This window comes from Corvus kubaryi, unplaced genomic scaffold, assembly GCF_017639235.1.
Source record: "Corvus kubaryi isolate FWS band 111438036 unplaced genomic scaffold, C.kubaryi_AGA036_p1.0 split1-37355, whole genome shotgun sequence".
In the NCBI taxonomy this organism is placed as follows: domain Eukaryota; kingdom Metazoa; phylum Chordata; class Aves; order Passeriformes; family Corvidae; genus Corvus; species Corvus kubaryi.
Genome location: NW_024582078.1, coordinates 2259091 through 2280805, shown reverse-complemented (window position 1 = coordinate 2280805; position 21715 = coordinate 2259091). Strand labels below are relative to the sequence as shown.

Below are 21715 nucleotides of genomic sequence, written 5' to 3'. Positions count from 1 at the left end.
CGCCGAGATTCCGGCACTGGGAGAGCCTCTGGAGCCCCGGGAATGCCGGGGGTTCTGCCAAACAACACCCATGTGTGCCTGTGCATTCAATATTCCAGGGTGGGAAAGGGGGGATAGGGAAAAAAAGGGGCTGAATGCAGCCTGGAAGTGAGGAAGGAGTGGGAGAGATCCCATGCCAGGTGTTTGGGATTTTCCTGGCGGATAATGGGAATTGCGGGTGGGAAAACAGGGGCTGTTCTGTGTCCTGGTCATGGGTGGGACCAGGAGGGGTTCGCTGCTCTGTGGGTGAAATAAAGGAGCAGGAAATAAAGGACAAGAACATCAGGGATGCCTGGAAGAGGGAGCTGAATCCAGCCTGGAAGTGAGGAAGGAGTGGGAGAGATCCAATCCCAGGTGTCTGGGACTTCCCTGGCAGATAATGGGAATTGTGGGTGGGAAAACAGGGCCTGTTCCGTGTCCCCGTTATGGGTGGGACCACGGGGAGTTCGCTGCCCTGTGGGTGAAATAAAGGAGCAGGAAACAGAAAGGAAGCCCCTTCCCTGAGTGCGATCCATGAGGGAAAATGTTGGCTGATCCAAGAAATTATTATACAAAAATTTCCACTCCCACTTCCTCCTCTCCCCTACAAACCCTTGGAGCTTCCCTGGACGCTCCAGGAGAGGCCCAGCAGTGAAAACCAGGAATTACAGACAAAACCCAGGGCAATTCCCTCTCCCCGGCTTCCCCACTCCCACAACCCCTGATCCCAGCCAGATTCACACCCTGATCCCGCTGCTCCCAGCACAGCCCGCAGTGCCGGGGTAATTGGCGGCTTCTTTGAGGAATTTTGCTTTTATTCCTTTCAAGTCCTCGGCCTGCCGGGGTTTTCTCTCCTGGCTGCAATATTCCAGAGGTTTTTTTTTGCTGACTCTGCTCCAGGTGACACCAGGGATCCCAGACAGGGCTGGGTTGGAAGGGACTCAAAGGTCCTGGCACAGGAAGCTCCTGTATCCATGAGGAAAGGCTCTTCCAAAAGAGCCTTTGGATCCTTTCCAGATCCTTCTCCAGCTCCATTCTCCCCAAAGTCTTGAGGAGCCCAATACTGAGCACAGCTGTGGAATTTCGTGGCCCCATAAACTCCTCACACCCTCAAAAGCCATAATCCCCAACCCTCCCCCTGGAAATACTCCCAATTTCTGGCTTCATTCCTTAATTTTCATTCAGATTTTTAGGCTCTCCCCCCTCTGCTGACCTCACCACTGGGGAGGGAACGGGATATTCCATCCCAAATAAACCTTGAGTGGGGAAAAAAGGGATGGGAGATAAACCCCATCCCGCAAGATTCGGAAGGGAAATTTGCTGTTTCCAAGCAAGGCCGAGCGGCTGCTGCAGCGTGGGGACGGAGATAACGCCCCAGCCCAGAATTAAGGTCACATTAAACCCCGCTCAGGAAAGCTGAACTGGGGGCTCAGCCTGACTCCAGAGCTATTTTAAGCCCGAGCAGGTTGAAGGGCACCAGCTCCAGCAGGGAATGTTTTATTTAAAGGCTATTTGGTTGCTCAGGCAGAGCCCAAAATGTCATTAAATGATTCCAAATCCTTTCTTTCAACGCAGCAGGAATTTGTGGATGGGAACGGGAGGAGTTCATACCCCAGGAAGGGGAGATGTGATGATCCCTTTATTTTTTAGACCCCTCTGTTTTATTTTCCCGGGGTTTTTTTTTGGCAGCCTGGATGTCGGAAACACGGGATGGGCTGGGTTGTCTCAGCAACAGTTGCCTCGACGTTGCTGTAAATGTTTCATGGGAAGCTCATCCGCCTTCCCTGCCCAGATGGCTCCGGTTGTGGAGCTCGGGAACACGGATTAATCGGGAATGGGCAGATGTTGCCTCACCAGGAGGGCTTAGGCCGTAATTAGATGAGCTGGGATGGGGCTGTGGGGGCAGAGCATCCTCAGAAGGGTTCAGGGGGACAAGGGAGGCACTTCCTGAGGTCCTGGCGAGGTCTAAAGCTCCAAAAAAAACCCCCCAGGATGAAATGCAGGATGTTGTCCCCACATCCCTGTGTTGGGGGATGGATTAACCCTCAGCTCTCCCAGTTTGTCTCAGCTCCCAGTTCAGAACATCTGGTGCTTCCCCGGTGATGGGGATGGATGAGGAAAACGGGTCCTGCTCCACGCTGGGAGCTGCCACTTGGAATCCTGGCTGGGAGGAGTTCAGGACCTGCCCGGTGCTGATATTTTTTTTCCCCCTAAATAACAGCTGATATCAGCTCGGGCCGGGAGATGTGTTACCAATCCTAAATGGATTTGGGGAGATTACATGCTTTAATAAATCCAATCTTTAAAAGATCAGGCTATAGTAAACAAACAAATAAACAAATAAATACAAATTCATGCCACATAAGGCCCATTAAAAAAAAAAAAAAAAAATCAAGGAAAATCCAGAGTGGCTGAAACAAAGCTCCGATTATCCATGAGATATTTCCTGAGCCAAAACAACACCCGTGAGCCCGCTCGTTCCTGTGTATCCAGCATTTCTGGAGTTCTTTTTCCCACCTGTGCTGAGCGTGGATACGTTTATGTGCAGGGAAGGGATTTGGGAATGTGTCTGAAGGCTTGGAAAAGCCGGAAATAACGTCGGGATTGATTTTGGGATAGGTGGAAGGATCTGCAGCCCATTCCCAGGCGCACGGAGCTGCCCGGAGCTCACCGGCACAGGGGAAGACGATGCCGAGCTCCAGGGAACGTCAGGGAGATGCCAGCAGAGCAGAGTCAGGGTTATTTGGGGAACAGGACGGTCAGAAATCGAGTGGGAGGCGTTTCGCAACCTCGCAGAGGCTCGCGATTTGTTTACAGAGCCTGATGGCAGCAGCTGAGCGCCGGGGGGGGGGACGAGGAACGATGGAAGATGCGCTGGAAGGGAGGGATGGACAATGGGAGACGGCAGCGCCGCATGGAATCCTCGTGGAAAAACTCTTCTGAGTCCTCCCGAAACATCCCTGGGGACGAGAGGTGAGCAGAGCACGCTGGAGAAGCGGCAGCGGGGGGGAATGGCTGCAGGATTTCGTAAGCAGGGTGAGTCAGAGCTGGCATTTCTGGGAATGAGGGAGGAAGGGAGGCAGGAATCCTCCCCGGGAGCAGGGGAGGGCTGGTGTCTGAACATCAGCGCCTCTTGCATGAGCTGTGGAGAGAAGGGAAATCAAACGCCAGGGGAAGGTGGGAACAGAGGAATGGGGAGTCGGGATTGGGGGAAAGAGCTGGAAAATGGAGCCCTTTCCACGGAGCTCATGGGACTCGGGGAGAGAGGAGCGTTCCTGGCTGGCCCGAACACGAGGAATGCCCGGAACTTCGTGGATCTCCTGACCAAGACCTTTGGGAGGAGGGAATTTGAGGAGTTTTCTTGCCATGAATCTGACCCAAAGCAGCTGCCAGATATTTGCTGTGCTCCTGGAGAGACTGTGTGGAATCCCCATCCCTGGAGGTGTCCAAGGAACTCCCGGAGGTGTCCAAGGCACTCCTGGGCTGGTGACAAGGTGGGGATCAGGCACAGCTTGGACTCGATGGTCCTGGGGGGCTGTTCCAGCCTCAGGGATTCTGGGATTCTGTGCTGCACCTCCGGTAACGATGCTGGGCCTTCATCCAGGGCTTCCCGCAGGATGGATCTCACGGCAGCTGCGACCTCCATCCTGCGGCGACCCCAAATGTTCTGCTTGGAAGAACAGGAAGAAATTTGGACCAGGCCAGCTCCCAAATCCCTCTCCCGAGGCAGCTGAGCAGATGCCAGCCCTGCCAGCATTCCAGCCAGCTCCTCGCCCCTCTTCCAGCAGCTCCGTGTGCGCCCAGGGAAGGACGGACACGCGCAGGGATGACGTGATGGGACATTTGAGAGGGGCAGAAGGGATGGATTTATCTCTGCCAAGGCTCTGGGGTGCTCTCCCGTAGGGGATGGGATTCCTGGGCGGGTAAATAAATGGATGGATGCCTTAGCAGGCGTCCTGGCAGGGTTGGGTGAGGTTTGGGATGGAAATGTTGAATAATTTCTCTTTAACCCTGAACCAGTCATGGCTTGGAGAGGGACTTTGGACAAGGGCCTGGAGTGACAGGAAAAGGGGGAATGGCCTTAGGGTGAAGGAGGGCAGGGTTAGATGGGATATTGGGAAGGAATTCTTCCCTGTGAGGGTGAGGAGGCCCTGGAATGGATTTCCCAGAGCAGCTGTGGCTGCCCCTGGATCCCTGGAAGTGTCCAAGGCCAGGTTGGAGCAACCTGGGATGGTGGAAGGTGTCCCTGCCCATGGCAGGGGATGGAATGGGATGAACTTTAAGGCCCCTTCTAACCCAAACCAGGCTGGGATTCCATGATTCCATGTCTTACACAGGCTTTAAAACCCTGGAGAAACCAACTGCCTTTATCGTGTTTTTTTTTTACCTATGGCAAGGCCAAAGTGCTCCATTTCTATACAAAACTGCAAAAAAAATTCCTCTTCACCACAGATCTCGATCTGAACAAAGAGGAACAACGACTCAGCTTTCTGGCCTGCAACCACTTTGCTCCTCCAAATGTTGCCGGAAGACTCCTGGAAAATCCCTCCAGCCCCACAGGGCTGGGAAGAAGAGCAGGCAACATTGACACCTGCCGTCGGGAATTCTAATAGCCACTCACTCCAGGATTCCCGGAGAGCCAAGAGCTGGTGAAAACCAGCCAGAAAAAAAGAAGTCGAACCACGGAGGATTGTTTACAGAAAGCTTTATTTAATCACCAGCGGTGCCAACAATTGGATCTGAGGGATGGCTGGAAAAGGGTTGGGATCACTGGGGCCAGTTGCAGCAGGAGCAGACGGGGTCGAAGACCAGCCCCTGCTCGCAGCTCTGCACGAAGGTCTGCCCGTTCACGCAGCTGTAGAAGTTCCTCTTGTTGTCGGGGTCTGCGTAGATCCCGTTGGGTTTCCCGGCGCAGAAGCCGCTGCCGCCGGAGCCGCTGGAGCCGCCGCTGGTGGTGGTGGTGGTGGGAGCCTCGGTGATGGGGGGCAGGGGCTCAGCGGGGGGAACACAGTCTGGAATTCAAGAATTCAAGCAGCAGAAGGTTTATTTTCGTGTTCCCGGTGTTCCACCCCTCCCATAGGAAGCTTGGGAGTCTCCATGAGGGAGCTGCTCCCGCTGGTGGTGGTGGGAGCCTCAAATGGGAGGAAGGGGGAACAGAGTCTGGAATTCAGGCAGGAAAGGGTTGGAAGTGTTTCATTCCTCCCCATCCCTTCACAGGGAGTTTGGGAGTCTCCGTCAAGGAGCTGCTCCCGCTCTCTCAGAGCCACTCACCGCCGCTCTCCAGCCCCAGGCCCTTCTTCAGCGTGGAGATCAGGGGGTATTTGCCCTCGTGGCAGAAGGTGCCGGTGAAGTCATCCATGTCCAGGGCCCAGACCATGGCCCCGCCAAAGTTGTTCTTCTTCAGCCAATCCACCTGTGGGGAGGAAAATCCCAGTGAGCCCCAGCAACTGATCCCACAGAAGGCTCCGGCCCCGTCCCAGCACAGCCCCGCTGCCCCCAGACCTTGAGGCCGAAGCTCTTGACGTTGTCGTAGCCGATCCATTCGCTGCCCTTGTAGGCGTAGGGCACGTCCTGGGGTTCATCCCAAGCCTGGGTGGCTCCAGAGCTCAGGAAGGTGCAGATCTGGGGAGAAGGAAGCAGGAATGTTATCCACAGAAAGGGAAAAGCCCAGGCTTGCCCGTTGTCTTGGATTTATCCTCTGGTTTTGTGCCATTTCTCTGGCCCCTGAGTATTTAACTTTTTCCTAGCGATTCTATGGACAGCTTGGTGTCTGAAAATTCCATGGGAGCTTCCTGATAAATTCCTTCAAATGATTTGGGAAAGGAATGTGATGGGAACATCCATACCTCGTAGTAAGCCAGGGTTCCGGCCTCCCTGGTGTAGGGCCCAGCTGGGCCAGGGCCGGACGCTGGAGCTCCAACGGAGGTGTCGGATGGGTTCTGCAGGGTGAAACTCTTTCCATAGGTTGGGAATCCCACCAGGAGCTTCTCAGCTGGGGCACCGTTGCTCTTCCAATAATTCATGGCATATTCCTGCAAGAAACCAGTCCTGCTCAAGTCTTTGCCGGGATTTGGAGGATGAATTCCTCAAAACCTCCTCGGGGGAGCCACGAGGGATCTGAGAGTTGTGAGCGTCCCACAAAAACACTCACAACGTTGAAGTATTTGTAGTCCCCAGTGTCAGCAGGGCCAGCAAACAGGGGGCTGTTCTCACCAGTGTTCCTCTCCCAGGAGCCGTGGAAGTCGTAGGTCATCACGTGGATGTAATCCAGGTACCTGTGGGGAGCAGGGGCTGTGTCCTGACCCGAGGCACCAGAGCTCTGGGTGCCCACTCACCCCCCAGCCCCGGCCACGGCCCCTCCTGCTGCACATGGGGCTCCCTCAGGGAACTCTTTCACTTCAGCACTTCAGGAAACCCTTCAAATCCCACCCATGAGCCCAGGTTTGCCACTTACTTGCCAATCTCAGCAATCTCGTAGCCAGCCTGGATGGTGGAAAGTCCGGCAGCCACAGCGGCGGTGACCATGAGCCGGGGCCGGTTGGTCTGTTTGGCTTCCTGCTCGAAGGCTGCCAGCAGTTCCTGAGGGATCCCAGGGACAGGAATCACCTGGGGGCTCTGGGATGGGGCTTTGCAGCCGCCCAGGGCTCACAGGCCTGGAGCCAAGCCCACCTTAACCAGGACGGTGAAGAGACCCTTGTCCTGGGCTGGGCTGCCCCTGGAGCCGGGGTATTCCCAGTCCAGGTCCAGCCCGTCGAATCCGTACTGGCGCAGGAACCTGACCACGGAGTTGATGAAGGTCTGGCGGTTCTGGGGTGTGGAAACCATGGTGGTGAACCTGGGCAAGCAGAGCGGGACAGAGATGGGGTTGGGTTGGAGCCTCTTCCTCCTCTCCCTCCCTTTCCTGGGAGTCATTATTGGAAAGAGCTGGATTGAACTCACTTCTCTGTGCCGAAATTCCATCCTCCAATGGCCAGCAGGGTCTTCAGGTTCCTGTTCCTGCAAGGAGGGGACAGGAACCGGAGTCACCCCAAGGCTTTGGTGTCACTGTGGCCTTTGCAGGCCGGGTCCTTTTGGTGGGAAAGGCCAAGGGACAACAGGGAGTGCCCGGAGCCACTGTCCCCGAGCTCAGGGGACGGGTCTGTCCCCCTGCCCTGCCCAGCACCAGAGGGAGCAGCAGCCCTGCCCGAGGCTGCCAGCACTCACTGGTTCTTGAGGCCGTTGAAGGACTTGTACAGGGTCTCATCGTTCCACTCGTAGGTGGTGATCTCGTTGTTGTTCATGCCGGCGAAGGCGTAGATCAGGTGGTTGCACAGGTTGGGGTCGATGTTCTCAGGGGTGTATTTGCCCTCGCCAGGCCTGTACTGGGCCCAGTTGGTGAAGTAACAGGTCAGCACATAGGCAGTGCCTGCGGGGAGACACAGGGCATGGAGGGGCCTGCAGCGCCCTGGGCACAGCCCGGCCCCTGCGGGCACAGCGGCCGCACGGAGCCGCGGGCAAGCAGCGGGCACAGGCTCCCTGTGCAGGCCAGGGGCTCAGGGAAAGGGCAGCAGGGCTGGCGATCCCTCGGACGCTGCCGGGCTCCCCGGGACAGCCCCGCAGCGGGCGCCTTCCTCCCCCGGCCCTGGGGACGGCTCGGTCCCGCAGCCTCTGGTGCCCTTCAGCTCCCGGCTCGGGGTCTGTGCCCCCGACGGGCCCTTCCTGCCCGGGAGGCAGCCGGGAGGCAGCCGGGAGCTCCGGGGCAGCTGCTGCAGGGAAGAAGCACCTACCGACGTGGGCGTTCAGCAGCAGGGCCAGGCCTGGCGGGGCACAAGGAAACAACAAAGAGGTCACTGCTTGCTCTTAGAAATGCAAAGGTCTTGTGCAAGACTCTGCTCCCAAGCTGAGGCAGAGGAGGTTTTCTACAGAAGAGGCTAAAATCTGTCAAATCATTTCAGGTAAAAGCATAGCAAAGGACCCAAGCAGGTGCCAAAGCAGTCATTTGACTTTCAGATTTATATTTCAAAGCCCATTTCAGTCCCAGCCTGCGATGGACTCTGTCCATGTTCAAAGCAGAACAGATCCCCAACAGCAGCAGCACTAAAGAATGGAAGTCTCCCTCCCAAAAGAAAATTGTGAAACCTTTGACAGAAAAGAGAGAGCAGCATTTTTATCCCTCCAACCCCCTGTACAGCAGCAGAGTGCCAGTGGCAGAGCCAGCAGCCCTGGGCAGGAAGGCAGAGAGCTGCAGTTTGCAGCAGCACTCACCGGTGAGCAGAGTGAGCTTGGCCATCTTGGACCAGGACTGATGTGCTCGGGCTCTCTCCCACTTTTATACCCTGCTCCTTCCTCTGCCAGTCTTACATCAACAGCGACGGACAAACATTACGAAACTTGGCAAAGATCCCCATCGCCAAATCAGACACCAGGACAATGGGCCTGAGCACCCCAGCTGGAGGGGTCACTGGTGTGGGGCTGTGCCACATCCTGGTGCTGCAAGGGCAGATAAAGAACGGGATTAGATTTCTTTGATTGTCCAAATGCTGTTCTTAACAACAGCTTTGTGTCCCCGCTGGCGACTGCGCAGGGAGCGATGGCTGAAGTGTGAGACCTTGCGCTGTCCTGGAGCCCTTCCAGAGATGGTGGCACTGCCAAAACAAAGGATTTGCACAAGGGTTGGGTCTCCTTGTGTTGATGGAAACAAAGTGAATCAGAATCAGGTTCTGCTGCGTTGTCCTCCCACTTGTTCTTGTGACCATGGGTGTCAGGAGACTGGGGAAAGAAGATGACAAAACCAATGTTTCTTACAGAACTTTTCTTTATCAGGTGGAGAATGACTCAGTAAAAACTGTTTTGGTTTTCTTTTAGTGATGGGATTCCTCCTGTCTGCTTCCATAATGTGACCCCACCTCAGCTGGGTGGGCAAGAGACAGCTCAGACCACCAAGGTCCCTCTGTCCCACAGCGAGCGAGCCCAGATCCCAGAGCCTCCAGCATTCCCAGTGCTGGGAGCCAGAGCCCCGCTCAGCCCTGCCTTGGGACGGTCCCACCAAGGACACCCAGCCCTGGCAAAGCCCAGAGCTTGGGTTTGGCACTGCCACCATCTCTGGAAGGGCTCCAGGACAGCGCAAGGTCTCACACTTCAGCCATCGCTCCCTGTGCTGGGATTTGAAGGGTTTCCTGAAGTGCTGAAGTGAAAGATTCCCTGAGGGAGCCCCATGTGCAGCAGGAGGGGCCGTGGCTGGGGCTGGGGGGTGAGCGGGCACCCAGAGCTCTGGTGCCTCGGGTCAGGACGCAGCCCCTGCTCCCCACAGGTACCTGGATTACATCCACGTGATGACATTTTTGGGATAATTCCCCCCAGGAAAATTCCCAAGAACGCCATTCCACACTAAAAAACTAAATCCATCCTGGGAACAGATTGTCCCTGGGACGGTTGTCACTCCTCTGCCTGCACTGAGGAGCACCAGACCAGCAGCCCAAAGCAGGCCTGGCTTTCCCAAAGTTTTCCTTGGAAAACTCATCCAGCTCCTCACATCCAGACCCAACGGCGCCTTTGCTCCATGTGGGAATCCCAAGCTGGATCTCAGCTACCCCAAGGACCTCCCTGTCATCGGCACAAATCCCTCTGGGAGCTGCCAGCTCCAGTGTCCCTGTTCCAGGAGGCCAGACCTGCATCCCTGCATCCCGATAAGGATCCCAATGATGTCCAAAGGACACAGCGCCATTCCAGGGACCTTCCCGCTTGTCCCTGTGGAGCTTTCCACAGTGACATTCCAAGTGTCTCCAGCAAGGGCAGGGAGAGCCAAACAAACTCCCTGAAGGAATGGCTGAGGCACAGTGAGGTCAGCTGGGCTGGGGTGCCCAAGGTTTTGGGGGAAAACAGCAGATTTTGGGGATTTTTCCTGACAGACACATCTCTGGCTGTGCCGGTGCCATCCCTAAATCTGCCAAACCTCCAGGACAAGAAGGAGGAGAAGGTTTAAGGAATCATCCTGGAAGGAGCACCTGGGCACTGCTGAGCTTGGATACCAGGAAACATCAGGGTCTGCTCTCCGTGAGCTGTTGGGAAAGAGTGGAAGGACAGACGGACTCAATCCCAACAGCCACGGAATCAGTGGGATGGCAGTTTCAGAGGGAAGATGCAGCAGGAACAGCCCGGAGTGGTGGAATCTCTCTGCAATCCAGCACTGGGACAGCTGGAAGGTCCCCGTCTGCTCTTTTTAACTGGAATTCTTTCAGCAAGGACCAATTCTTGTGCCCACAGCTAAGCAGCTTTGTCAGAACAGAAAAAAGCAGGAAAAGTCCTGAAGGAAAACTCCAGAATTTGCCTGACTCACATTTGTTACCCCCCCTGTGAGGACAAGAGCCCTTGAGCCTGTCCCAGACGCTCTCCTTTCCACACCAAAACACCTTCCATGGATAACAGAGCTGAAAAGGCTCCAGAGGTCACTGAGGGTGGGATTTTCCAGATCTATTCCAGTTGAATTTGTACCTTGTGACTTTATCAAGCAAGAAAAACACTGGAAAAATACCCCTTGAGGATGTTGTCCTGTTATCAGCCGTATCCCACCCTGTGCCTGCACGAAATCCTGAAGGCTCAGGCTGGCACATTTTAATCTGCAGGTTGGCCAGCATCTGATACCAGGCTGTGACCTCCTGGAAAGTCACCTTGGTGTCACCCCAGCAGGAATTAAACAACGTCCCAGTGCAGGGACACGGCCGTGTCCCCGCTGTGTCCCACTCCTGAGTGGGGGAAAGGGAAGAAATTCCCAGTCTCCTCGCACAGGGTGAGAGTGTGGAGTCTCCACCTGGGCAGAAGCTGAAATAAAAATGTGGAAAGGAGATTTTGAGGCATTCAGCTGTCGGAGCTGCACTTAAGGAGAAACAGGAATGCTTGGCAACATGGGGGTTTCTCAGATTGGGAAAGAGCTGAGCAGGAAGAGGAGGGGATAAATGTGAGAGGAAAATGAACCTGCCCCATCTTCAGGGGCCTCCTTTGTAGAGTTTGACCCCCAAGAAATAAAGAAACTTCCTCTGCTTCCCTGAGAGACCCCACCTCAGCTGGGTGGGCAAGAGACAGCTCAGACCACCAAGGTCCCTCTGTCCCACAGCAAGAGAGCCCAGATCCCAGAGCCTCCAGCATTCCCAGTGCTGGGAGCCAGAGCCCCGCTCAGCCCTGCCTTGGGACGGTCCCACCAAGGACACCCAGCCCTGGCAAAGCCCAGAGTGTGGGTTTGGCAGTGCCACCATCTCTGGAAGGGCTCCAGGACAGCGCAAGGTCTCACACTTCAGCCATCACTCCCTGCGCAGACGCCAGCAGGGACACAAAGCTGTTGTTAAAATCAGCATTTGGACAGTCACAGAAATCTAATCCCACTCTTTATCTGCCCTTGCAGCACCAGGACATGGCACAGCCCCACACCAGTGACCCCTCCAGCTGGGGTGCTCAGGCCCATTGTCCTGGTGTCCAATTTGGCAATGGGGATCTTTGCCAAGTTTCGTAATGTTTGTCCGTCGCTGTTGATGTAAGACTGGCAGAGGAAGGAGCAGGGTATAAAAGTGGGAGAGAGCCCGAGCACATCAGTCCTGGTCCAAGATGGCCAAGCTCACTCTGCTCACCGGTGAGTGCTGCTGCAAACTGCAGCTCTCTGCCTTCCTGCCCAGGGCTGCTGGCTCTGCCACTGGCACTCTGCTGCTGTACAGGGGGTTGGAGGGATAAAAATGCTGCTCTCTCTTTTCTGTCAAAGGTTTCACAATTTTCTTTTGGGAGGGAGGCTTCCATTCTTTAGTGCTGCTGCTGTTGGGGATCTGTTCTGCTTTGAACATGGACAGAGTCCATCGCAGGCCGGGACTGAAATGGGCTTTGAAATATAAATCTGAAAGTCAAATGACTGCTTTGGCACCTGCTTGGGTCCTTTGCTATGCTTTTACCTGAAATGATTTGACAGATTTTAGCCTCTTCTGTAGAAAACCTCCTCTGCCTCAGCTTGGGAGCAGAGTCTTGCACAAGACCTTTGCATTTCTAAGAGCAAGCAGTGACCTCTTTGTTGTTTCCTTGTGCCCCGCCAGGCCTGGCCCTGCTGCTGAACGCCCACGTCGGTAGGTGCTTCTTCCCTGCAGCAGCTGCCCCGGAGCTCCCGGCTGCCTCCCGGCTGCCTCCCGGGCAGGAAGGGCCCGTCGGGGGCACAGACCCCGAGCCGGGAGCTGAAGGGCACCAGAGGCTGCGGGACCGAGCCGTCCCCAGGGCCGGGGGAGGAAGGCGCCCGCTGCGGGGCTGTCCCGGGGAGCCCGGCAGCGTCCGAGGGATCGCCAGCCCTGCTGCCCTTTCCCTGAGCCCCTGGCCCGCACAGGGAGCCTGTGCCCGCTGCTTGCCCGCGGCTCCGTGCGGCCGCTGTGCCCGCAGGGGCCGGGCTGTGCCCAGGGCGCTGCAGGCCCCTCCATGCCCTGTGTCTCCCCGCAGGCACTGCCTATGTGCTGACCTGTTACTTCACCAACTGGGCCCAGTACAGGCCTGGCCTGGGCAAGTACACCCCCGAAAATGTTGACCCTTGCCTGTGCAACCACCTGATCTACGCCTTCGCCGGCATGAACAACAACGAGATCACCACCTACGAGTGGAACGATGAGACCCTGTACAAGTCCTTCAACGGCCTCAAGAACCAGTGAGTGCTGGCAGCCTTGGGCAGGGCTGCTGCTCCCTCCCAGTCCTGACCTGTGCTTCAGTGTCTGCACGGTGGCAGCGATTCTGGGTGAGGGATGCTGAGAGAAGAGGGACAGAGACACGGACAGGGCGGGGCAAGGTGACAGCCCGGTCCCCTGAGCTCAGGGACAGCAGTTCTGAGCGCTGTGGACTTGCAAGGACTCCGGTTCCTGCCTCTTCCCTTTCAGGAACAAAGACCTGAAGACCCTGCTGGCCATTGGAGGATGGAATTTTGGCACAGCCAAGTGAGTGCAAACCATGTCCTGCCCTAAAAAGCAGCGTGGAAAAGAAAGGAGAGGAGGAAGGGGCTCCAACCCAACCCCATCTCTGTCCCGCTCTGCTTGCCCAGGTTCACCACCATGGTTTCCACACCCCAGAACCGCCAGACCTTCATCAACTCCGTGGTCAGGTTCCTGCGCCAGTACGGATTCGACGGGCTGGACCTGGACTGGGAATACCCCGGCTCCAGGGGCAGCCCAGCCCAGGACAAGGGTCTCTTCACCGTCCTGGTTAAGGTGGGCTTGGCTCCAGGCCTGTGAGCCCTGGGCGGCTGCAAAGCCCCATCCCAGAGCCCCCAGGTGATTCCTGTCCCTGGGATCCCTCAGGAACTGCTGGCAGCCTTCGAGCAGGAAGCCAAACAGACCAGCCGGCCCCGGCTCATGGTCACCGCCGCTGTGGCCGGAGGACTTTCCACCATCCAGGCTGGCTACGAGATTGCTGAGCTGGGCAAGTGAGTGGCAAACCTGGGCTCATGGGTGGGACTGGGGTAGGTTCCTGCAAGGGAAAGCTCCAGAGAGCCCCTGAGGGAGCCCCATGTGCAGCAGGAGGGGCCGTGGCCGGGGCTGGGGGGTGAGTGGGCACCCAGAGCTCTGGTGCCTCGGGTCAGGACACAGCCCCTGCTCCCCACAGGTACCTGGATTACATCCACGTGATGACCTACGACTTCCACGGGCCCTGGGACGGCTCCACGGGCGAGAACAGCCCCCTGTTCAGTAGCGGCACCCTCAGTGTTGTGAGTGCCTTTGGGGCCTCTGGCCCAGGGCTCCTCTTCCTGCCAGCCCATCCCGGCCCAGCCCTGACCCGTGCTGGCTTCTGCAGGAATACGCCATGAACTACTGGAAGAACAATGGCGCCCCAGCTCAGAAGCTCCTGGTGGGATTCCCAACCTACGGGAAAACCTTCACCCTGCAGAACCCATCCAACACCGGCATCGAGGCCCCAACCTCCGGCCCTGGTCCTGCGGGACCCTACACCAGGGAGGCCGGGCTCTTGGCTTACTACGAGGTGCGTGTGGGACTCGCCCCCAGCGCTGCAAGGGCAGCACGGACACTGCTGGGACTTCCCAGCACGGAACTCCTAACCCGGCCCACGTTCCCACTGCCCTTTCCGCAGCCCCTCGCTGATTGTCCTGCTCTGCCCTTTTTCCCAGATCTGCACCTTCCTGAACTCTGGAGCCACCCAGGCTTGGGATGAACCCCAGGACGTGCCCTACGCCTACAAGGGCAGCGAATGGATCGGCTACGACAACGTCAAGAGCTTCGGCCTCAAGGTCTGGGGGCAGCGGGGCTGTGCTGGGACGGGGCCGGAGCCTTCTGTGGGATCAGTTGCTGGGGCTCACTGGGATTTCTCCTTGGCACCCCACAGGTGGATTGGCTGAAGAAGAACAACTTTGGCGGGGCCATGGTCTGGACCATCGACCTGGATGACTTCACCGGCACCTTCTGCCACGAGGGCAAATACCCCCTGATCTCCACGCTGAAGAAGGGCCTGGGGCTGTGACCGCACCGTGAGTGAGCCGGGCTTCGTGCCCCTTCTGCCGGCTCCAGAGGCCGCGGGGCTGGGAACGCCGTGGGACCGTGGGAGGGGGGGGCATTTAAACACCATCCCTTCCCCAAGGAAAATCCTGCTTTCTTTTCAGGCTGCAAGAGCTCTGCACAGCGCTGTCCTCACAGCCCTGCAGCTGCTCAAGGTGTGGGAGGAGCTGCAGTGCCGATGGTGGGGACCAGCCATGGAGATCCCGATGTTGTTCCAGCCCATTGATCCTCTGATCCAACTGCACACAATAAGAATGATTAAATAAAGCTTTCTGCAAAAGCAACCACTTCCCGCTTCAACTCATTCAATCCTTTATATTTCGGTTCTTCCTGATTCTATCAGGACGTTCACACTTGTGCTTGGGGAAGGGCTTGGATTTAATCCCAGCCTGGCATTTTCCCCGGGGTTTTTTTCTGCCCTACCCTGGCAGCCACTTGGAAACCGGGAGAGGAACTGTTGTCACATCCCCAAGGCTGTGACATCACAATCCCAGGCTGCTCTCCTGAGCCAACCCAGCACATTCCACAGGGAAATGTGAATCCTCAGCTTTCTCCTGCTCCCTCCATGGGCTGCCATCCCCCTGCTCCATGGCTATAACAACTGGAGCACGCAGAGCCCATCCCGGAAAGATCAGGCACGGCAGGATGGCAGCGGGGCAGGACCCAAAAGGTGAGAGCTGGGCGAGCTGGGGGCACTCAGAGGGGGCTGTGTTTTCTTCTCCTTCACCTCCCCGGATGCATCGGCTTCCCCAGCGACCTCCCCACCACGGGGCTGATCCCAATTCCTTGCTCAGGCTGGGGAAAACCAGCCCCTTGTGGCAGGAGGGATCAAGCAGAGCCGAAGGGCAGATCCCTCCCAAATACCCAGGGTCAAGGGAGGTTCCCAAGTGGGAGATGAAGGCAGGGAGCAGCAAGTGGTCACTGTTTTCTCTCTTTCCTCTCTCTGTTTTGTTCATCCCGCTGGTGGCATTTTCCCTCTGCTCGTCCCCCAGCCGTGCAGAAGAGCATCTCCTTCGGGACAACCCAAGAACGGAAAATGTTCCCCTACTACTACGCCCCAGACAGGCTGGGAATCGAGGTGGCAGCGGTGCGGGGAAACCCTCTCCTGGGGCCGGGCTGTTACCTGGGGCCAGAGGTGAGTTGTTCTTCCATTCTGGGCTCCTTCCCAGAAGGCACAGGAGCAAGGGGGCCACAGCTGCCCCGCAAACCCACTGCAGGATGTCCCACATCCACCTGGGAAAAGGAATTCTCGCCTTTCCCAACCAGTCCTCGAGGCTCTGCAGCAGTGAGAAATTAGGGGAATTAATAGGAATATCTGCTGCTCATGCACTCCTGCCCTGCAAACCCACTGCAGGATGTCCCCACATCCACCTGGAAAAAGGAATTATCTCTCTTCCCAACCAGTCCTTGAGGCTCTGCAGGAATGAGAAATTAGGGGAATGAATAGGAATAATTGTAGTAGGAATAACATCTGCTGCTCATGCACTCCTGCCCTGCAAACCCACTGCAGGATGTCCCCACATCCACCTGGAAAAAGGAATTATCTCTCTTCCCAACCAGTCCTTGAGGCTCTGCAGCAGTGAGAAATTAGTGGAATTATTAGGAATAACTTTAATAGGAATAACATTTGCTGCCGAGGTAATTCTGCCCTGCAAAAGGTGTCTTTAAAACATCAATAAATCATTTTGGGTTTCCAATTGCAGAAGAACATCCTCAAATCCTCCATGAGCACCCGACCCATGAGCAGCCGGGGATACGTGATGGGAGCCAGGACAGCCCCGCGCTTCCAGCTGAGTGCCCGGGTAAGGAGAGGGCCAAAAAAGGAGGAGAAAGCAGCCAAAATATTCCCCGGCAAAGCTGTGACATCCACCTGGCTGCTGCTCTGGGAATGTTTGGCACCAAATCCTCCATCCTGAGGGGTTTTTTTTTCCCTGCAGACGGTGACCCCCGGCCCTGGTGCATACCGGCCCTTCCCGAGGGATGAGAGGAGGTGCCAGCCTGCCCGTGTTCCCTTTTTCTCCAGCACACCACGATTCCCAGCCAGGATTCCAGATCAGAAATTTTACCCTGGGTAATTTAACTCGTTTTCTCACAATAAGCAGGAATCCTAGCAGGGAGAAATGCACAAATGGGAGGTGGGGATGGAGTTCTCCGTAAAGCTTTTGATCTCCAAACAAAGCTTTTTAGCTGCAAAAAAAGGCTTTTTGTCTCCAAAAAGCTGTCTCTGCTTTAGGCTTTAGCTTAGGACGATGACTAGGACACCACAGCATGGAATTCCCATGGATCTGCCCCGTGGGGCTCTGCTGAAAACAAAAAATCGCTTCAAAACCCAGGTCAGGGTTCTCGATGCTGCCTCACATCTTCCTTTTCTGAGGCATTATTGTTGCTGTGAATGAATAATTGTATTTTAGCTGACCACGGAGGTAAATTCAGGAATTACAAACCAGCAAAAACCAGCTCCAAAACTGAGATATCTGGTGCCTGTTTGCTTTAGGCCTGGAACTTACAACATAGAACAGCCTTTAACCAGAAGGGTCACTTGGCCGATGAAATTTGGGGCTCCAGACTGGGCCACAGTGGCAGCACTACCCCAGAGGATGGTGAAACTGCAAATCCAGAAGGTGAGGATGGGGATAAGGGGCTGATATTCCTGCCTCAAAGCTTCTGAAAAAGGAAATTTCCCTTTCACTTCCCGTTTTCGCCATGTTTTGTTATCCTCTCCTGCTTCTGAGAGAGGAAATTTCCTTTTCAGTTTGTATTTTCACTGTTCTTTGTTATCCTTTCCTGCCTGGGCCACAGGAGACAAAGTGATTTTCTCTCAGAAAATGCCTGTTTGCAAAATCCTTCCAAAAAAATCCCTTTTATTCAGAAATTTCCTCTGGAAGTTTCCACTCCCGAAGGGAGCAAAGCGAGGCCTCCACTGCCTCGTGTGGCTCTGCTGGAAAGAAAATCTCATTTAAAGCACAGGTCGAGGTCTCATCCCTTCCTTTTCTGGAACATTTTCGTTGTTATTAATGAAAAGTTGGTGTTTTTTAGATGACCCTGGATAAAAAATTCCAGAAAAATCAGGCCAGACAAGCTTACCTGAAGCTGTACCACAGCTGAGGATTCCAACTGTGCCACAACCTCCTTCCTTTGGAAACTCTCACCTGCACCACCAAGCTTAATAAATCAAGTATTTTAAATATTTTAAATGTTTTAAAATAGCTCTGCTCAGCTGTAACAAAAACAGCTCAAAATTTTCAACCCCGTGCTCAGCACAAGTGCAAAACCAGCCCCATTCCAGCCACTTGGGAAGGAAGTTAACTCCAGAATTTGTTTTAAAATAGTTTAAAGAGGTCTTAAAATATTTTAATATGGTTTAAATATATTGAAGAGATTTTTTTAAAAAATTGAAAATAATCAACTGAAATAAAATCCAAATAAACAAAAGTAAAATAATAAAATAAAATCCAAATAAAATCTTTTCAAACAGAGGGATTTCGTTCCTGGTGTCTGGAATAAGGCTGTAGTTTGCATTTGTGCTGAACACAGGGTCAATAATATTGGGATATTTTGGTTAATATTGGGATTTTTTGGTCATTGCTTCCACAGCACTGGGGCCTTTCCTGCTTTTCCTGAGGGAGAAGTTGGGAAGTTTTGAGGGAGACACAAATGAAGGGATATTCCATCCTGCTCAGGATATGAAATGGGGGGGAAAGGGGAGGAATTGGGGGATATTTGCACAAGTCACAGGCTCCAAACCATTCCATGATTTTTCCAGTCATTCCATGACCGCCTTGGATGAGGCCTTGCTCTCCTGGAGGTGCCTGTGGGAAGCAGGGAATCAACTCTTTGTTTTCCTTTGCTTGCCCTATTAAATCACCTTTGTCTCAACCTGCGAGTTTTCCAGCTTTTCCCCTCACAAGTCTCTCCCAAATCCTGCTGGAAATAAATAAAAACCCTCTCCATGATCCCTCTGGAGAGGGAGCGAGCAGCTGCGAGGGGCTTGGAAACCACGACCCCAAGTCCCCCCCTCAGCTCATCCCCCTCCTTCCATGGATTTCCTCACTTTTCCCTCAAAATCCAGCTTTTCCTGAGGCAGGAAAGGAGCCAAATAACCACAGCCAAAGGGCAGCTGCTCCATTTTCTCAGCGCCAGGAATGAACATCCCCATCTTCCCCTCAGCTTTTCCTGCTGTTCCCCCCCACCAACTTTCTCATCATATCCAGGCCAGCCCAAGGGGTTTCCCCACAACCTGAGGAAAAATCAGGAATATTGAGGTGGTTTTGGTACCCTCAGAGGGTGTTTAATGTCTTTGTGCCCAAAATAACACCCTGAAAACTTCTGAGGGAAAGAGGCTGCGTTGGGATGGGCCCCACCAGGCCTCACCAGGTGGATTTTTGCATTTTGGCTCCCTCCCTGATGACACAAAAATATTCTCAAGCCAACAAGAAAGATGCTTGAACTGAGAATCTGGCCACAAAAATAAATGTGGCCTGAAACAGAAAGTTCCTGGTGTTGGGGCAGCTGTTTCCCCCTCAGACCTTTGAGAATTCTCTGTTTCCAAACCCTCCCACGGATGTGTCCGATCCCAATCCCACAGAGACCCTGGAGAGGCAAAATCCCTCTGGGTGTAATTCCAGCTCCACTCTTCTTCCAATTTCCTCTATTTATTTATTGTTTCTGTAGCAAATTTCACCTGCAGTCCAATTTTAGCCATAAACCCAACATTTTTTCTTCCAATTCTCACTTTCAGGAGCTCTCGCAGCTGCTCCCAGCCTGACTTTTGGAGTCACAGCTGTCCGTCCCTTTTTGGTGCAAGATTTTGAAGCAACATTAGGCTCCCTGGAATTTTTCTTGTCCTAAAAACTGGGGGTTTTAGGCTGTTGAAGGCTTCACTTTTGTATTCCTGGTGGACACCGTGGTTCATCTCCACTTAATTCTTTCTAACCAGAAAAAAAATGATGTGTGAGGCACTTTCCCACTCCTGAAATGTGAAGGACTCAGCCTTGCTCGTAGGAGATAAAATTTCTTTTATTATGAACATAAAAATTACAATTTTCATTCCACTTTTTTTTTTTTCCTCCCCTACCCAGCGAGGGATTTTTCTCCTTGAAGAAACAAAAAAAAGTTAAAAAAAGATAAAACTTTTGGATATATACAAACATATACAGGGTGTGTCTGTACATTTGTCATTCTGTACAAGCAAGGCACCAGCAGAAGTGACAATGGCACACACAGAGGGGGTTTTCTGAGATTTAATTTCAGATTTTTTGGCAGGAACATCTCCATTTTCATTGAAAATGAAGAGCTTCTTTTTATTTTCCTCCTCCCTTGGTGATGGGGGAAGAGGGAGGATCCTTTTAACTGCATGGAGGTGAACTTGGGATTCTTGGAAGGTTGGACCAAACCACAGGAGTCTTTTCTCAAGGATATTTAACTCATATTTTGCCAAAAAAAATGCTGAAGGAAAATGAAAGCAAACCCCTCCAGAACCAGCCAATAATGACAACACTCCCATAAAAATAAAGGAAATAAAAGGGTGAAATAAAGCAGGGGGGAAAAAACCCCAACTTCTGCTGATAAAAACACGTATTTGAGAGCTGACAAAATGCAAGAAGTGTGATCACTGCTGCCATCAGTGCAGCTTTGTTCCATTTTCCAGCTTCCAAAGAAACGGGAGGGAAGGCAGGAACTCTCCAAGGATTTGAGCTGTGTGGAAAACAACAATGAACTGCAAAGGAGCCCGAAGCAGCTGTGACAGGAAAATGCTCTCAGAGCAGGGCAGGGTAAACACCACCACACTTGAGAGGTTTCCAGTCCCCAGGGCAGCTGCAAGGTGGGAATAAAATGTCCTTGGAGCTCTCTGTATTTACACTTCACTCCTTTACCAACACCTTCAGGTTACAAAAGAAAAGATTTGTTTGCTTTCACCGGCCAAGAATGCAAGAGGAAGAACCTCCCTGGGAGTTTTCTCTTTGTTAATACACATTCCTTGGATTTAAGGGTTGATGGAAGTTCCTCTTCCAGCCTGCCAGGCACCAACACACCAACGATGCCTTTGTGTTCTGCTGGGAAGTGGGAGCAGGAAAATTCCCTGTGTCCCACAGCTCCAAATCCAAGCCCTGTGTCCTCCAGCTCTTCAGAAAATGAATCCTCCCCACCGTGGAAACCAAAGTCCCCCAGACAATTCCCAGGTGGCTTTCCTGGACCATCCCAGCGAGCAGAGGGAAGAGGGAGCCCTGGGAAGCAGGATGGGAGTGGAGCTGACCATGCAGAGAGATCCCTCCTCAGCTGCATTGCCTCTCCTCACCCCTCCTCTGTGGTTCTCGGAGCAGCCACAGGAATTCCAGCTCCTCACCCCTCCTCTGTGGTTCTCTGAGCAGCCACAGGAATTCCAGCTCCTCACCCCTCCTCTGTGGTTCTCTGAGCAGCCACAGGAATTCCAGCTCCCCCCTCACTTCTTCCTGCGGATTTTGGGTTTCTTCACGGGCCGCAGGTAGGGATTGTCGATGACGTTCTCCTCCCCGTTCCTGCTGCCTGCCAGGGAGCTGTTCTGCTGCAGCACTGAGGTGTTCTCCTTCTCGGGTCCGGAATCATCCTGGCACAGTCAAAAACAAGAATAAAAAACCAAAGTCAGGCTTAGAAATCCTTCTGCCCACAGAAACTGTGGCTGCCCCATCCCTGGAAGTGTCTGAGGCCAGGCTGGAGCACCCTGGGATAGGGGAAGGTGTCCCTGCCCATGGGATAAGATTTTTATGGTCCCTCTCATCCCAAAGGATTCCAGGATTCCAAGTTCGAGCCCCAGAACCTGTGGGCAGGAGGGATAATCAACAGCCAAGCACACAAGGAGCTGCATTAAAGGCCAGGCCTCCTGGTTTCTAACACAAGAAAATCCCTTGGGAAGCTGGGATCCAGGGAGAGCCCTCTTCCCTGACACTGAAATTCGGGATGTACTGAAAGCTCCTGCTCCAGCCTCGTTCTGCACTGAACTCTGCAGGGAGCTGAAGAGCCAGGACAATGTTTAGATCCAGTTCCCATTTCCCAAGGGACAAAGCCAGGTTTTCCTAAGCTCAAGAACCCTGACAGTGTTTAGATCCATTTCCCATTTCCCAGGAAACAGAGCCAGGTTTTCCAGGCCGAAGAACCACAATGATTTTAGTTGCCATTTCCCACCCACTCTGCCCATTTCCCAGGAATCAGAGCCAGAATTCCAAGCTGAA

The 21715-nt window shown here is 54.1% G+C and overlaps 3 protein-coding genes across 7 annotated transcripts; 2 read left to right on the top strand and 1 right to left on the bottom strand.

The window, feature by feature from the left end:
- Positions 1-2542: 2542 nt before the first annotated feature.
- On the top strand, positions 2543-20956 carry PIFO (primary cilia formation). Of its 3 annotated transcripts, none has more exons than XM_042013765.1 (6): positions 2543-3054; positions 15503-15645; positions 16214-16312; positions 16448-16581; positions 17005-17131; positions 19249-20956. In XM_042013765.1, the coding sequence occupies exons 1-6, from the start codon at positions 2913-2915 to the stop codon at positions 19273-19275; spliced, it is 672 nt and encodes a 223-aa protein (XP_041869699.1). In that variant the 5' UTR covers positions 2543-2912; the 3' UTR covers positions 19276-20956. The 3 variants fall into 3 exon arrangements, with proteins under 3 accessions (XP_041869699.1, XP_041869698.1, XP_041869701.1); XM_042013764.1 differs by lacking the exon at positions 19249-20956 and adding an exon at positions 17547-17697 and having other exon boundaries at positions 2547-3054; XM_042013767.1 differs by lacking the exons at positions 2543-3054; positions 19249-20956 and adding exons at positions 14887-15180; positions 17547-17697.
- LOC121657723 (acidic mammalian chitinase-like) lies at positions 4707-8343 on the bottom strand. The gene is made up of 11 exons (XM_042013745.1): positions 8263-8343; positions 7785-7814; positions 7222-7423; positions 6958-7014; positions 6688-6853; positions 6473-6597; positions 6170-6293; positions 5865-6050; positions 5521-5640; positions 5290-5431; positions 4707-5030 (listed from the first exon to the last, which is right to left on the bottom strand). Exons 1-11 carry the CDS (start codon positions 8285-8287, stop codon positions 4786-4788), a joined length of 1422 nt encoding a protein of 473 aa, XP_041869679.1. The 5' UTR covers positions 8288-8343; the 3' UTR covers positions 4707-4785.
- On the top strand, positions 11537-14797 carry LOC121657729 (acidic mammalian chitinase-like). Of its 3 annotated transcripts, none has more exons than XM_042013756.1 (11): positions 11537-11617; positions 12066-12095; positions 12457-12658; positions 12885-12941; positions 13046-13211; positions 13302-13426; positions 13606-13708; positions 13795-13980; positions 14126-14245; positions 14341-14482; positions 14615-14797. In XM_042013756.1, the coding sequence occupies exons 1-10, from the start codon at positions 11593-11595 to the stop codon at positions 14473-14475; spliced, it is 1149 nt and encodes a 382-aa protein (XP_041869690.1). In that variant the 5' UTR covers positions 11537-11592; the 3' UTR covers positions 14476-14482; positions 14615-14797. The 3 variants fall into 3 exon arrangements, with proteins under 3 accessions (XP_041869690.1, XP_041869692.1, XP_041869689.1); XM_042013758.1 differs by having other exon boundaries at positions 14341-14486; XM_042013755.1 differs by having other exon boundaries at positions 14341-14797.
- Positions 20957-21715: the final 759 nt, after the last annotated feature.

Excerpts from the sequence above, each read along its gene's own strand:
- PIFO (XM_042013764.1), top strand. The coding sequence starts at position 2,913 with ATGGGAGACGGCAGCGCCGCATGGAATCCTCGTGGAAAAACTCTTCTG. Across the intron at positions 15,646-16,213 it reads GCTGTTACCTGGGGCCAGAG|AAGAACATCCTCAAATCCTC; the intron begins GTGAGTTGTTCT and ends TTCCAATTGCAG. Across the intron at positions 16,313-16,447 it reads GCTTCCAGCTGAGTGCCCGG|ACGGTGACCCCCGGCCCTGG; the intron begins GTAAGGAGAGGG and ends TTTTCCCTGCAG.
- LOC121657723 (XM_042013745.1), bottom strand. The coding sequence starts at position 8,287 with ATGGCCAAGCTCACTCTGCTCACCG. Across the intron at positions 6,854-6,957 it reads TGGAATTTCGGCACAGAGAA|GTTCACCACCATGGTTTCCA; the intron begins GTGAGTTCAATC and ends CTGCTTGCCCAG. Across the intron at positions 5,432-5,520 it reads TCAAGAGCTTCGGCCTCAAG|GTGGATTGGCTGAAGAAGAA; the intron begins GTCTGGGGGCAG and ends TCCTCCCCACAG.
- LOC121657729 (XM_042013756.1), top strand. The coding sequence starts at position 11,593 with ATGGCCAAGCTCACTCTGCTCACCG. Across the intron at positions 11,618-12,065 it reads CAAGCTCACTCTGCTCACCG|GCCTGGCCCTGCTGCTGAAC; the intron begins GTGAGTGCTGCT and ends GTGCCCCGCCAG. Across the intron at positions 13,709-13,794 it reads GTAGCGGCACCCTCAGTGTT|GAATACGCCATGAACTACTG; the intron begins GTGAGTGCCTTT and ends TGGCTTCTGCAG.